The 12,280-nt window shown below is 40.1% G+C and overlaps 1 protein-coding gene and 1 pseudogene across 1 annotated transcript in view; one reads left to right on the forward strand and one right to left on the reverse strand.

Moving 5' to 3' along the window:
- LOC118652675 (zinc finger protein 14-like) overlaps positions 1–12,280 on the forward strand; it is a 35,586-nt gene that overhangs the window by 16,415 nt on the left and 6,891 nt on the right. Inside the window, exons 2-3 of the mRNA XM_036302730.1 lie at positions 2,501–2,627; positions 2,833–2,884. Coding sequence (XP_036158623.1) covers positions 2,501–2,627; positions 2,833–2,884 — 179 coding nt within the window. The remainder of the gene's footprint in view (positions 1–2,500; positions 2,628–2,832; positions 2,885–12,280) is intronic.
- On the reverse strand, positions 7,923–8,065 carry LOC118652745 (annotated as a pseudogene).

Consider the following 12,280-nt stretch of genomic DNA (forward strand, 5'->3'; position numbering starts at 1 on the left):
CTTTTTGGTCAGTGTTTGTATGCCCATGTCTCTAGAAAATTTTTACTTTGGAAAGGCAATATCATTCCTAAGGCAGATGATTACCTATTTCAATGGCTATTGGGAAAAACACAATTGTATTTTTATATTCATTGATATGAAGAAAACACCTCAAAATTTATGGAAGTCTAAATTTTCTAATTCATTTCAGGGCTTAATTCCAAACCCCTTAGGCATTATAATACATTCTGATTCCTGAAAATATCCCCTGTGTGCAATATAGTGAGGGACAGACTAGGCTGATCATCATGCATCTTGTCCTTTTTATCAGAAAGGGATTTGATGCTGAACACAAAATATAGTGTATAGATGAAGTGTTACAAAATTGCACACTTGGAACCTGTATAAGTTTGTTAACTAGTGTCACTAATAAATTCAATAAAAAAGAAAAAAAGAAAGGAAAAGGATTTGAAAATATTTGATGGCTTTCAGTTTTATATCCATTAATGTTTAAAGCATTAAATCTTGAAATGGTTTCCTGTATTTAAAATTAATTCTAAAAAGCAAAAATAATGATTAAGCATAGTGAAATATGATATATATAAATTTCTTCTTTTTGTTTAATAGTGCATTGGAAGGTTAATTAAATTCCTCATATAAGAAACTAACATAAGAAGACCCTTTGCCATATATCCTTCTACACTCCTGTGTTCTTACTCTAGCTATTCCCAGTCAGTTTTAATCACTTCTAAATTATTCTGTTAATTTTTTTAATTAAAAAAATTTAAAATTACAGTTCACATTCAATATTATTTTGTATTAGTTTCAGGTGTACAGCATAATAGTTAATCATATACTTTACAAAGTATTCCCCCTAATATTCCTAGTACCCACCTGCTACCATACATTGTTGTTATAATATTACTATTTACTATGCTGTACTTTATATCCCATGACTATTTTATAACTACAAACTGTACTTCTTAATCCTTTACATTTTTCACACAGTTCCTCTTCTGCCTCCCCTCTGACAATAATCAGTCTGTTCTCTGTATAAGTCTTTTTTCGTTAGCTTGTTTATATTATTCTTTAGATTCCACATAGAAGTGAAATCATATGCTATTTATCTTTGTCTGACTTCTTTCACTTAACATAATACCATTCTAGGTCCATCCATGCTGTCGCAGATGATAAGATTTATTCTTTTTTATGGCCATTTATTCATATTTTAAATCTTTTTTTCCTTCTTAACAAATACCCTTTAATCTATAATAATAAAAGCATAATATGTAAATCTACCAAACGTCCGAACGACCATCCGGACAACCTGGCAGCTGGGTCGACTGCCAGGGCTGAGGAAGCCTGGGCTGCGAGGGCCTACCCTTGCATGAATTTTGTGCATCAGGCCTCTAGTATTTCTTATAATACTGGTTTTGGTGGTGATGAACTCCTTTAGCTTTTTCTTGTCTGGGAAGCTCTTTATCTGTCCTTCGATTCTAAATGATAGCTTTACTGGGTAGAGTAATTGGTCCTTGCTTTTCATCACTTTGAATATTTTGTGCCAATCCCATCTGTTGAGAAATCAGCTGACAGTCTTATGGGTGCTCCCTTGTAGGCAACTAACTGCTTTTCTCTTGCTGCTTTTTTTTTTTTTTTTAAGTATACTTTTATTGATTTCAGAGAGGAAGGGAGGGAGGGAGGGACAGAGGGAGAGGGAGAGAGAGAAAGAGAGAGAGAGAGAGAGAAACATCAATGATGAGAGAGGCCACCTCCTGCACGCCCGCTACTGGGGATCAAGCCTGAAACCCAGGTATATGCCCTTGACTGGAATTGAACCTGGGACCCTTCAGTCCACAGGCCGACACTCTACCCACTCAGCCAAACCAGCTAGGGCTGGCATGCATTTTAATTCTACATAATTGTCTCAATTGATGAAAACGCAATAACTGCCACACACAGGAAAGCAAAGTTAAAGTGAGCTATGTCTGTTCTTCTAATGAAGGACTTTAAGGCAGTATGTATGACCAGCTAGGCTTTGTTAAAAATTGAAATTCCACAAGCCTCTTGGACTCCTTGGCTTTGGTAATGGGAGTAGAAGAAAAAGCTTCCAGTTCTTCTACTGAAACCTCATGCAGATATGACCTTGTTTTATGGAGTCCTATAAATAGTGAATAAAAAAAGATGAATTTTTTTCACAAGGTATTGATGGTCTGAAAATGATAATATTTGTTTAATTTGTATAGCATTTTTGTGATGTCCCCAAAGTATTTGAACCCCTGCCATTTAAAAAATACGTAATGTGGTTACAGTAAAAATACGTTGGTAATTTCCATGTGTTTATGATGGTGTTAAATGTATAAGGAAGTGAGTGTGGGGATAGAGAGTAAATTTTTGATGATAGAGTCATAGATGAGGTGTTTGGAAATGGGAAAATCATACATAATCTTCCTATAAATGGAATCTGAGTGTTCAGTGCTGTCAGTCTCACTCATCCTAATGGACACATATTGGGGTGTTTTAGGACTTGGTGGCCTTTGAAGATGTGGCTGTGAACTTCACCCAGGAGGAATGGGCCTTACTGAATCCTTCACAGAAAAAGCTCCACAGAGATGTGATGAGGGAAACCTTCAGGAACTTGGCCTTCTTAGGTAAGGATGGTGACTTTCCTTCACTTTTTCAATTAGAGAACAAGTGTTTCTTACCCATCAACATTGTCCTAAGATGGTAATGTGAGAAAGGAGGACATTGGTAAATAAACTGAGCATGGTCACAGCTCATCATAGAAATAGAATTTACTAATTTTTGTATAATTTCTAATACGTTGAAACCAATTTTCTGGGTCTGCTTCTTTAGGTAAAAAATGGGAAGATCATGACATTGAAGAAAACGAGGGAAGAAAACAAAAGTGAGTCACACAACAGAAAGCACTGCCTCACATGAGAAACCTGTTATGCTACAAAATTTTCAAAAGAAGCAACCAAAGCAACCCTTGCTTCAAATTTTTAGTTTTAAAAAATTAACAAATTACTTTCTTATATATGACATAAATACTCAGTGTTTGCAAACTAGTTTACATGGAAACAGCATTAATAAATCCTATACCTGAATATCACTTTTTTGCTATATTTTAAGTTTAACTATAGTTGGTATACATACTATATTTGTTATATTAGTTTTGGGTGACAATATAGTAATTTAACATTTTTATACCTTATTACACAATCTCCCCACTAATTCTAGTAATTATCTTCCACTATTAAATTTATTACCCTATTCCTGACTTGACTTTTTTCACTTATTCCCCCTACTCCCTCCCCTCTGATAATCATCCCTTTGGTCTCTGTTTCTATGAGTCTGTTTATGTTTTTCTTTACCTGTTTTGTTTTTATAGATTCCACATATAAGTGAAACCATACAGTATTTGTCTTTCTCTGTCTGACTTGTTTCACTCAGCATAATAGCCTTTAGGTTTATCTATGGTGTTGCAAATGGCAAGATTCATTTTTTTAAATACCTAAGTAATATTATATTCTATATATATATACATATATATATATATATACATATACATATATATATATATATACACATATACATATATATTACTTATACACATACACACACACACATATAAAACCTATCTTGGCTATATATACATATGTACTAGAGGCCCGGTGCACAAAAATTTGTGCACTCGCGGGGGAGGGGGGGTCCCTCAGACCGGCCTGTGCCCTCTCGAAATCTGGGACCCCTCGGGAGATAACGGCCTGCTGGCTTAGGCCTGCCCCCGGGTGGCAGAGGACAGGCCCAATCCCTAGGTGCAGCCCCTGGTTGGGCTCAGAGCAGGGCCGATTGGGGAGTTGGGGCGCCGCCCTGTCATGCACAGAGCAGGGCAGATTGGGAGGTTGTGATGCCACCTTCAGTCACGCTCAGGGTAGGGCCAATTGGGGGGTTGGGGCACCGTCCCCTCTCACACTCAAGGCAGGGTCGATGGGGAGGTTGTGGCGCCACCCCCTGTCACGCACAGAGCAGGGCCAATCGGGGTTGGGGCACTGCCCCCGTCACACATAGAGCAGGGCCGATCAGGGGATTGGGGCACTGCCACTCTCACACTCAGGGCAGGGCCGATGGGGAGGTTATGGCTCTACCCCATCACACACAGAGCAGGGCCCGTGGGGGGGCGGGGGTTGGGAAGCTCCCCCCTATCAGGCACAGAGCAGGGCTGCTCAGGGTTTTGGGGCCCCGCCCCCTGTCACACACAGAGCCGCAGGGTGATCAGGGGGTTTGGGCGCTGCCCCCTGTCATGCTGATCCCAGTGCCGGGAGGCATATTACCCTTTTACTATATAGGGTAGAGGACTGGTGCATGGGTGGGGCCGGCTGGTTTGCCCTGAAGGGTGTCCTGGATCAGGGTGGGGGTCCCCACTGGGGTGCCTGGCCAGTCTGGGTGAGGGGCTGAGGGCTGTTTTCAGGCTGGGAGTGACTGAAGTTCCCAACCGCTCCTTTTTTTCTTTTTTTTTTTTTTTTTATTCTGGGCCAGCTTTACCTTGAGGCTTGGCTCCAGCTCTTAGGCCTCCGCGGCTGAAAGTAGGTTTCTGGCCTTTGCTTACAATGTTGTGAATCTGCTGGCTGAAGTCCGGCGGTATTTGTTACAATGTTTCTTAAACTGCCCGCTCAGAGGCCTGCAGCCGCAGGCGGGGAATGTTGGTTTCCTCCAACGATCCTCCGTCACTGAGGCAAGCAAGCCTCATGTTAGTTTCAAGCTGCCTGGCTGCCAGCTGCCATCTTGGCTGACAGTTAATTTGCATATCTCGCTAATTAGCCAATGAAAAGGGTAGCGATCGTATACCAATTACCATGTTTCTCTTTTATTAGTGTAGATATACTAGAGGCCCAGTGCACAAAAATTTGTGCACTCAGTGGGGGGAGGGGGGCTCCCTCAGCCCGGCCTGCGCCCATTTGCAGTCCAGGACCCCTTGGGGGATGTCCACCTGTTGACCTAGGCCCACTCCCCGGGGGATCAGGCCTAAGCTTGCAGTCAGACATCCTTCTGGCAGACAGGGAGCCCTCGGGGGATGTCCGACTAAAGGCTTAGGCCCCCAAGGGATCAGTCCTAAACCGTTAGTTGGACATTCTTAGTGCTGCCAGAGGTGGGAGAGGCTCCTGCCACCACCTCTGTGCTGGCCAGCCATGAGCCAGCTTCTGGCTGAGTGGCACTCCCCATATGGAAGTGCACTGACCACCAGGGGGCAGCTCCTGCATTGAGCGCCTGCCCCCTGGTGGCCAGTGCGCATCATAGCAACCGGCCATTCTGCCGTTCAGTCAATTTGCATATTAGCCTTTTATTATTATTATATAGGATGTCCCTATTTCCCCCCTTTTGCCCCCTCTACCCAGCTCTTGCTCCCCACTTCTCTCTGGCCATCACCATACTGTTGTCTGTGTCCATGGGTTGTGCATATATTTTCTTTGGCTAATCCCTTCTTTAAATTTTTCTTTTCAGATAAGTGCTTATAACTGCACTATTATATATTTTCTTTTTTATATATATATATTTTATTGATTTTTTTTACAGAGAGGAAGGGAGAGGGAGAGGGATAGCGAGTTAGAAACATCGATGAGAGAGAAACCGATTCAGCTGCCTCTTGCACGCCCCCTACTGGGGATGTACCCGCAACCCAGGTACATGCCCCTGACCGGAATCGAACTTGGGACCCTTGAGTCCGCAGGCCGACGCTCTATCCGCTGAGCCAAACCAGCTAGGGCTATATATTTTCTATTATATCATTTAGAATTAAGATATTTTTTAATTGAACCCTTGTAAATTTTAGCACAATTTAATAAATTATGCTAGAAGCAATTAGGAGATTTTTCATGTAATGCAGATACATTTCAATTAATATTTTATTTTTAATTTTTTAATTTGAAATAATCTCATACATGTAAAAAAAGTATAAAATACTACAGCATATTATATGTACCCTTCACCCAATTTCTTAGGTGTTAATAATTTAAACATAACCATTATACAACTAACAAAATTTGGAATATATTTTTCTTATAATCTCTTTGTTACTTAATCCATTTACTTTGTTTTTGTTAATCTTCACCCAAGGATATTTTTCCATTGAATTTTAGAGAGAGTGAAGGGAAAGGGAGAGACACGTTGATTGGTTGCCTCCTGCACATGCTCTGATAGGGACTGGGGATCAAGCCAGCAACTGAGGTACTTGCCCTTGACTGGAATCTAACCTGGGACCCTTCAGTCTGTGGGCTAATGCTCTATCCACTGAGCAAAACAGGCTGCAGCTTAATTCATTTACTTTTAATCTATATGTGTCTTTATATTGAACGTGGGTTTTGTTTTTGATTCACCTTCATAATCTGTCTTGTAATTGGTGCATTTATGCCACTGACTTTCAGAGTGCTTACTGATAGAGTTACTGCCATATCTGGCAGCTTCTGGGGCTTCCGGGGCCTGCCTGCCTGCAGCTCGGAACTGGATCCGATGATGGGAGGCAGGCAGGTGGCTTCTGGGGTCACCCACAGGGGCCTGGATGGCGGCTCACGCTGGTGGCTCGTGCTGTCCCACCCTGCCTGCGGTATGCAAATTAGCCACCATCTTTGTTGGCAGTTAATTTGCATATCTCGCTGATTATCCCATGGGAGGCGTAGCGAAGGTACGGTCAGTTACCATGTTTGTCTATTATTAGATAGGATACACTGAGTGGCCAGATTATTATGACCACCCCATCAGTACTTTGTTGGGCCACCTTTTGCCTTCAATACTGCGGTGATTCTTCTTGGCATTGATTCCACAAGATGTTGAAAGGTGATGCGAGGAATCTGACACCATGCCTGATAAATAGCATTGTCCAGTTATGTGAGATCTGATGGTTGTGGAACCAACTGCCCAATGGCTCTTTTAACTTCATCCCACAAATGCTCAATTGGATTGAGATCTGGTGATTGTGGGGCCACCTAAGCAAGGCAAAGTCTCCCTCATGTTCGTGAAACCACTCCTGCACAATATGAGCACCGTGGCATGGCGCATTGTCTTGTTGGAAGAAGCCATCTCAGTTGGGATACACCATCAACATGACAGGATGAACTTGATCAGCAACAATACTTAGGTATGTTGTGCTATTTAGACGTTTATTATGATCTGGCCCTCTAGCAACTGCAGCAGGAAATTATAGCTAATTTGCCTACAAATGTCAGGTGGTCATAATAATTTGGCCACGGTGTGTGTGTGTGTGTGTGTGTGTGTGTGTGCACATATATAAAATCTATCTTGGCTATTACAAATAATGCTGCAATAAATTATAGGGGTGTATATATACCTTTTCAAAGTAGTGGTTTTGTTTCATTTGGATAAATACCTAGAAGTGGAATTTCTCCATACTGTTTTCCATAGTGGCTGCATGCACCAGTTTGCAAACCCACCAACAGTGCACAAGAGTTCTCTTTTCTCTACATCCTTGCCAACCCATGTTATTTGTTCATTTTTTTATAATAGCCATTCTGACTAGTGCGAGATGGTATCTCATTGTGGTTTTGATATGCATTTCCTTGTTGATTAGTGATGTTGAGCATCTTTTCATATGTCTCTTGGCTATTTCTATGTCTTTTTTTGTAGCGATGTCCTCTGCCCCCCCCCCCCCGACACCCCCCCCCTTTTTTTTTTTGGTCCCTGAAGGAGTGCACTGTTCCTGAAGGTACTGCAATAGCATGGACAGAGCAAGCTCCTAGTGCAGCCGTGGGCAAACTACGGCCCGCTGGCCATCCGGCACGTTTGAAAGGAATAAAACTAAAAAAAAAAGACCGTACCCTTTTATGTAATGATGTTTACTTTGAATTTATATTAGTTCACACAAACACTCCATCCATGCTTTGTTCCGGCCCTCCGGTCCAGTTTAAGAACCCATTGTGGCCCTCGAGTAAAAAAGTTTGCCCACCCCTGTCCTAGTCCATCTCCTTGTTCTAAAAATCCATTTGATATGTCCTCAAATAGAGTCTGTATCAAATGTTAAACTGATAAGAGCAGACCTCTATACTTGATATTAGCCAAAAGGCTGAGAAGCAATCTCTGCCCAATTTTTTAATCAGATAATTGATTTTTTTTGTTAGTGAGTTATATGAGTCCCTTATGTTTTGGATATCAATCTAATTGGATATGTTATTTTTGAATATTCAGTAGGTTGCTTTTTGTTTATTTTGTTGACGGTTTTCTTCACTGTGCAGAAGCTTTTTAGTTTGAGGAAGACCCATTTGTTTACTTTTCATTTGTTTCACTTATTTAAGGGGATATAGCCATAAAGATGTTACTCAGACTGATGTCAAATAATTTACTACCTATGTTTTCTTCTAGGAGTTTTATTATTTCAGGCCTTAAATTTAAGTCTTTAATTGATTTTTATTTTTGTATCTGGTCTAAGAGAGGGGTCTGGTTTCTTTCTTTCTTTCTTTCTTTCTTTCTTTCTTTTTTTTTTTTTTTGCATGTATCCAGTTTTCCAACACCATTTGTTGAAGAGACTGTTGTTAATCTGTTCTGTAGTCTTGCCTCCTTTGTCATAGATTAGGTGACCATAGAATCTAGAGATTATTTCTGGGCTCTATTCTGTTACATTGATCTATGTGCCTGTTTTTACACCAGTACCATGCCAATTTGATTTCTATAGCCTTGTAATGTAGTTTCAAATCAGGGAGTGTGAGAATTCCAGCTTTGTTCTTCTTTCTCAAGATTGCTTTCTCAGTTTGCTTCTTTCTCGATATTCCTGGTCTGTTTTGGTTCCATATATATTTTTGGATTGTTTGATCTAGTTCTGAGAAAAATGTCATTAGTATTTTGATAGGGATTGCATTATATCTGTAGATTGCTTTGGGTAATATGGTCATTTTAATGATAATCCTTCAGATCCATGAGCACAGTATATGCCTCTATTTATTTGTATCCGCTAACATTTCTTTCTTCAATGTCTTATAATTTTTTGAGTACAGTTATTTTACCTCCTTTGCTAAATTTATTCCTAGGTATTTTTTTTTATCTAGTTGTAAATGTGATTGCTTTCTTAATTTCTTCTTCTGATGATTTGATTTGCTATTAGTATATAGGAATGTGACAAATTTCTGTGTATTTTGCTGTTCTATTTAATTATTTTTTTCTATTTTTGTGGAGTCTTTAGGGTTTTATACATATATCATCTGCAAAAGGTGATAATTTTACTTATTCTTTTTCAGTTGTGGATGCCTTGTATTGTTTTTCTTGTCTGACTGATTGCTGAGGCTTAGGACTTCTGATACTATATTGCATAATAGTGGTGAGAGCGGGCATCCTTATCTTATTCCTGATCTTAGAGGAAAAGCCTTTAGTTTTTCACCATTGAGTATTTTGTTAGCTGTGGACTTGTGATGTTTAGCCTTTACCAAGTTGAGGTAAGTTCTTTCTATACCCATTTCGTTTAGAATTTTTATCATAAATAGATACTGATTTTGTCAATTGCTTTTTTTTCATCTATTGAGATAATGATATGATTTTTTTCCCCTTGGTTTTATTGATGTGATGAACCACATTGTTTTACAGATGGTGAACCTCCATTGCAGGAGTAATACCCATCTGATAATGTATATAATCCTTTTAATGTATTGTTGAATTTGGTTTGTTAGTATTTTGTTGAGAATGTTAGCATCTATATTCATCCAGGGATATTGGCCTATACTTCTTTGTTTTGTAGTGTCTGTCTGGTTTTGGTATTGTAGTGATAATGACTTCATAGAATGAGTTTGGAAGCATTCCTTCCTCTTCAATTTTTTTGAGGTAGTTTGAGGATAATTACTAATTCTTCTTTAAAATGTTTGGGAGAGCCCTACCTGGTTTGGCTCAATGGATAGAACGTTGGCCTGTGGACTGAGGGATCCCGGGTTCGATTCTGGTCAAGGGCACATGTCTGGGTTGCGGGCTCGATCCCCAGTGGGGGGCGTGCAGGAGGCGGCCAATCAGTGATTCTCATCATGATGTTTCTATATCTCCTCCCTTCCTCCCTCTGAAATCAATAAAAAGATATTAAAAATAAATAAATAAAGTAAAATAAAATGTTTGGGAGAGCCCGCCTGGTATGGCTCAGTAGTTGAGCATCAACATATGAGCCAGGAGGTTGATTCCCAGTCAGGGCACATGCCCAGGTTGCAGGCTCGATCCCCAGTAGGGGGCGGGCAGGAGGCAGCCAATCAATGATTCTCTCTCATCATTGATATTTCTGTCTCTCTCTCCCTCTTCCTTCCTCTCTGAAACCAGTAAAAATAAATTAAAAAAAAAAAGTCTATTTTGTCTGATCTGAATATTGCTACCCCAGCTTTCTTTTCGTTTAAGTTTACATGAAAAATCTTTTTCCATTCCTTCGCTTTCAGTCTGTGTGTCTTTCAATATAAAATGAGTGTCTTATAAGCAGCATACAGGTAGTCAGCTTTTTGTCTATTCTGCTATGCTGTCTTTAAAAAATTTTTTTAATGTATTTTTATTATTGAAAGTATTACAGATATCTCCCTTTTCCCCCCATTGATCTCTTCTAGCCCATACCCATCCCCCACCCTAGGCCCTCACACAACTGTATCCATGGATTATCCATATATGCATATAAGTTCTTCCTACCCATGCACCCACCCCGCCTCTCTTGAGATTCCACAGACTGTTCTATGCTTCTATGTCTTTAGTTTTTTAATCCATGTTTTCTTTAGTGTTTTAATCTGTGTTTTCTTTAGTGTTTTAATTAGATTCCTTTCTCATTTTTTTACATGTTTTTGGCTTATGGTTGACATAAGGTTTATATAGTCATCTATATTTAAAGCAGTCTATTTTAAGCTGATAGGCATTTAAATTCAACTGCATTCTAAAAGCACTACTTTTTTTACTCCTTTCTGCCACTCTTCATATTTTTGATGTCATGTTTTGTCTTTCTGTGTATCTCCTGATTATTTATTATAGTTAATTTTGCTACTGTTGTCTTTTAACTCTCATATTAGTTTTTAAATGATTGATTTACTGTGATTATTATTTATTTGCCTTTCCTAGTGAGATTGTTTTCTTTCCTATATATTTTTTGGATTATGTCCTTTGTTTTTTCTGTATAAAGAATACCTTTTAACATTTCTTTTAAGGCTGGTTTAGTGGTTATGAACTCCTTTTTATTTATTTTTAAATGGAATTTATTTTAAATAAAATTATTTAGGCTTCAGTGTACAATTCTATAATACATCACCTGTATATTGTATTATGTGTTCACCACTCTAGGTCAGGTCTCCTTCTATCTCCGTTTGTCATCCCTTTGCCCTCTTCTATCCGCCCTTCCCATGCCCCTTTCCGTGTCTGTGAGATATATTTATATATTTTGTTTCTAATTTAATCCCTTTACCTTTTTCATTTACTCATCCACTCACTCCCCAATCCCCCTCTCTGTGACAGCTGTCAGTCTGTCTCTGTCTCTATGAGTCTGTTTCTATTACATTTGTTAGTTTATTTTGTTCATTAGATTCCACATATAAGCGAAATCGTGATTCTTTTGTTTTTATTTGTCTGGGAAGCTCATCTCTACCTCAATTCTGAATGATAGCCTTGTTGGATTTAGTATTCTAGGTTGTAGATTTCTTTCTTTCAACACTTTAATAATTTCCTGCCACTTCCTTCTGGCCTGTAAAGTTGCTTCTTAAAAATCAACTGATAGCCTTATAGGCTATCACTTGTATATGACTTGTTTCATTTTTGCTCCCTTTAAGATTGTATCTTTATCTTTAACTAGAGGCCCAGTGTATGATGAATTCATGCACAGGTGGGATCCCTAGGCCTGGCCAGCGATCAGGGCCCATTGGGGCCATCTCATCCAGTCCTGATTGGGGCTGGGCTGATCAGGGCCCGCCATCCATCAGGAGGAACAGGGGAGGGACTGCGGGAGGTTGGCTGGCCAGCTGGCCCCGATTGGGGCGGATCAGGGCTGGCCGGCTTGGGGGAGGGACCGTGAGAGGTTGGCCAGGAGGAGGGACTGGCTGGGGGGAGGGACCATGGGTGGGCTGCCAGGGGGAGGAACCATGGGAGGTTGCCCGGCTGTCCTGGGTGGGGGAAGGGATGCGGGAGGTTGGCTGTGGGAGTGCACTGACCACTAGGGGGCAGCTCCTGCACTGAGCGTCTGCCCCCTGGTGGTCAGTGCACATCATAGTGATTGGTCAACCAGTCATTCCTGTTTTTTGGTCTTAATAGTCACTTAGGTTTTTATATATATAGATACTTACTGTTTTAATTACAACATGTCTTG

Source organism: Myotis myotis, unplaced genomic scaffold (assembly GCF_014108235.1).
Source record: "Myotis myotis isolate mMyoMyo1 unplaced genomic scaffold, mMyoMyo1.p scaffold_m19_p_33, whole genome shotgun sequence".
Taxonomy (NCBI): domain Eukaryota; kingdom Metazoa; phylum Chordata; class Mammalia; order Chiroptera; family Vespertilionidae; genus Myotis; species Myotis myotis.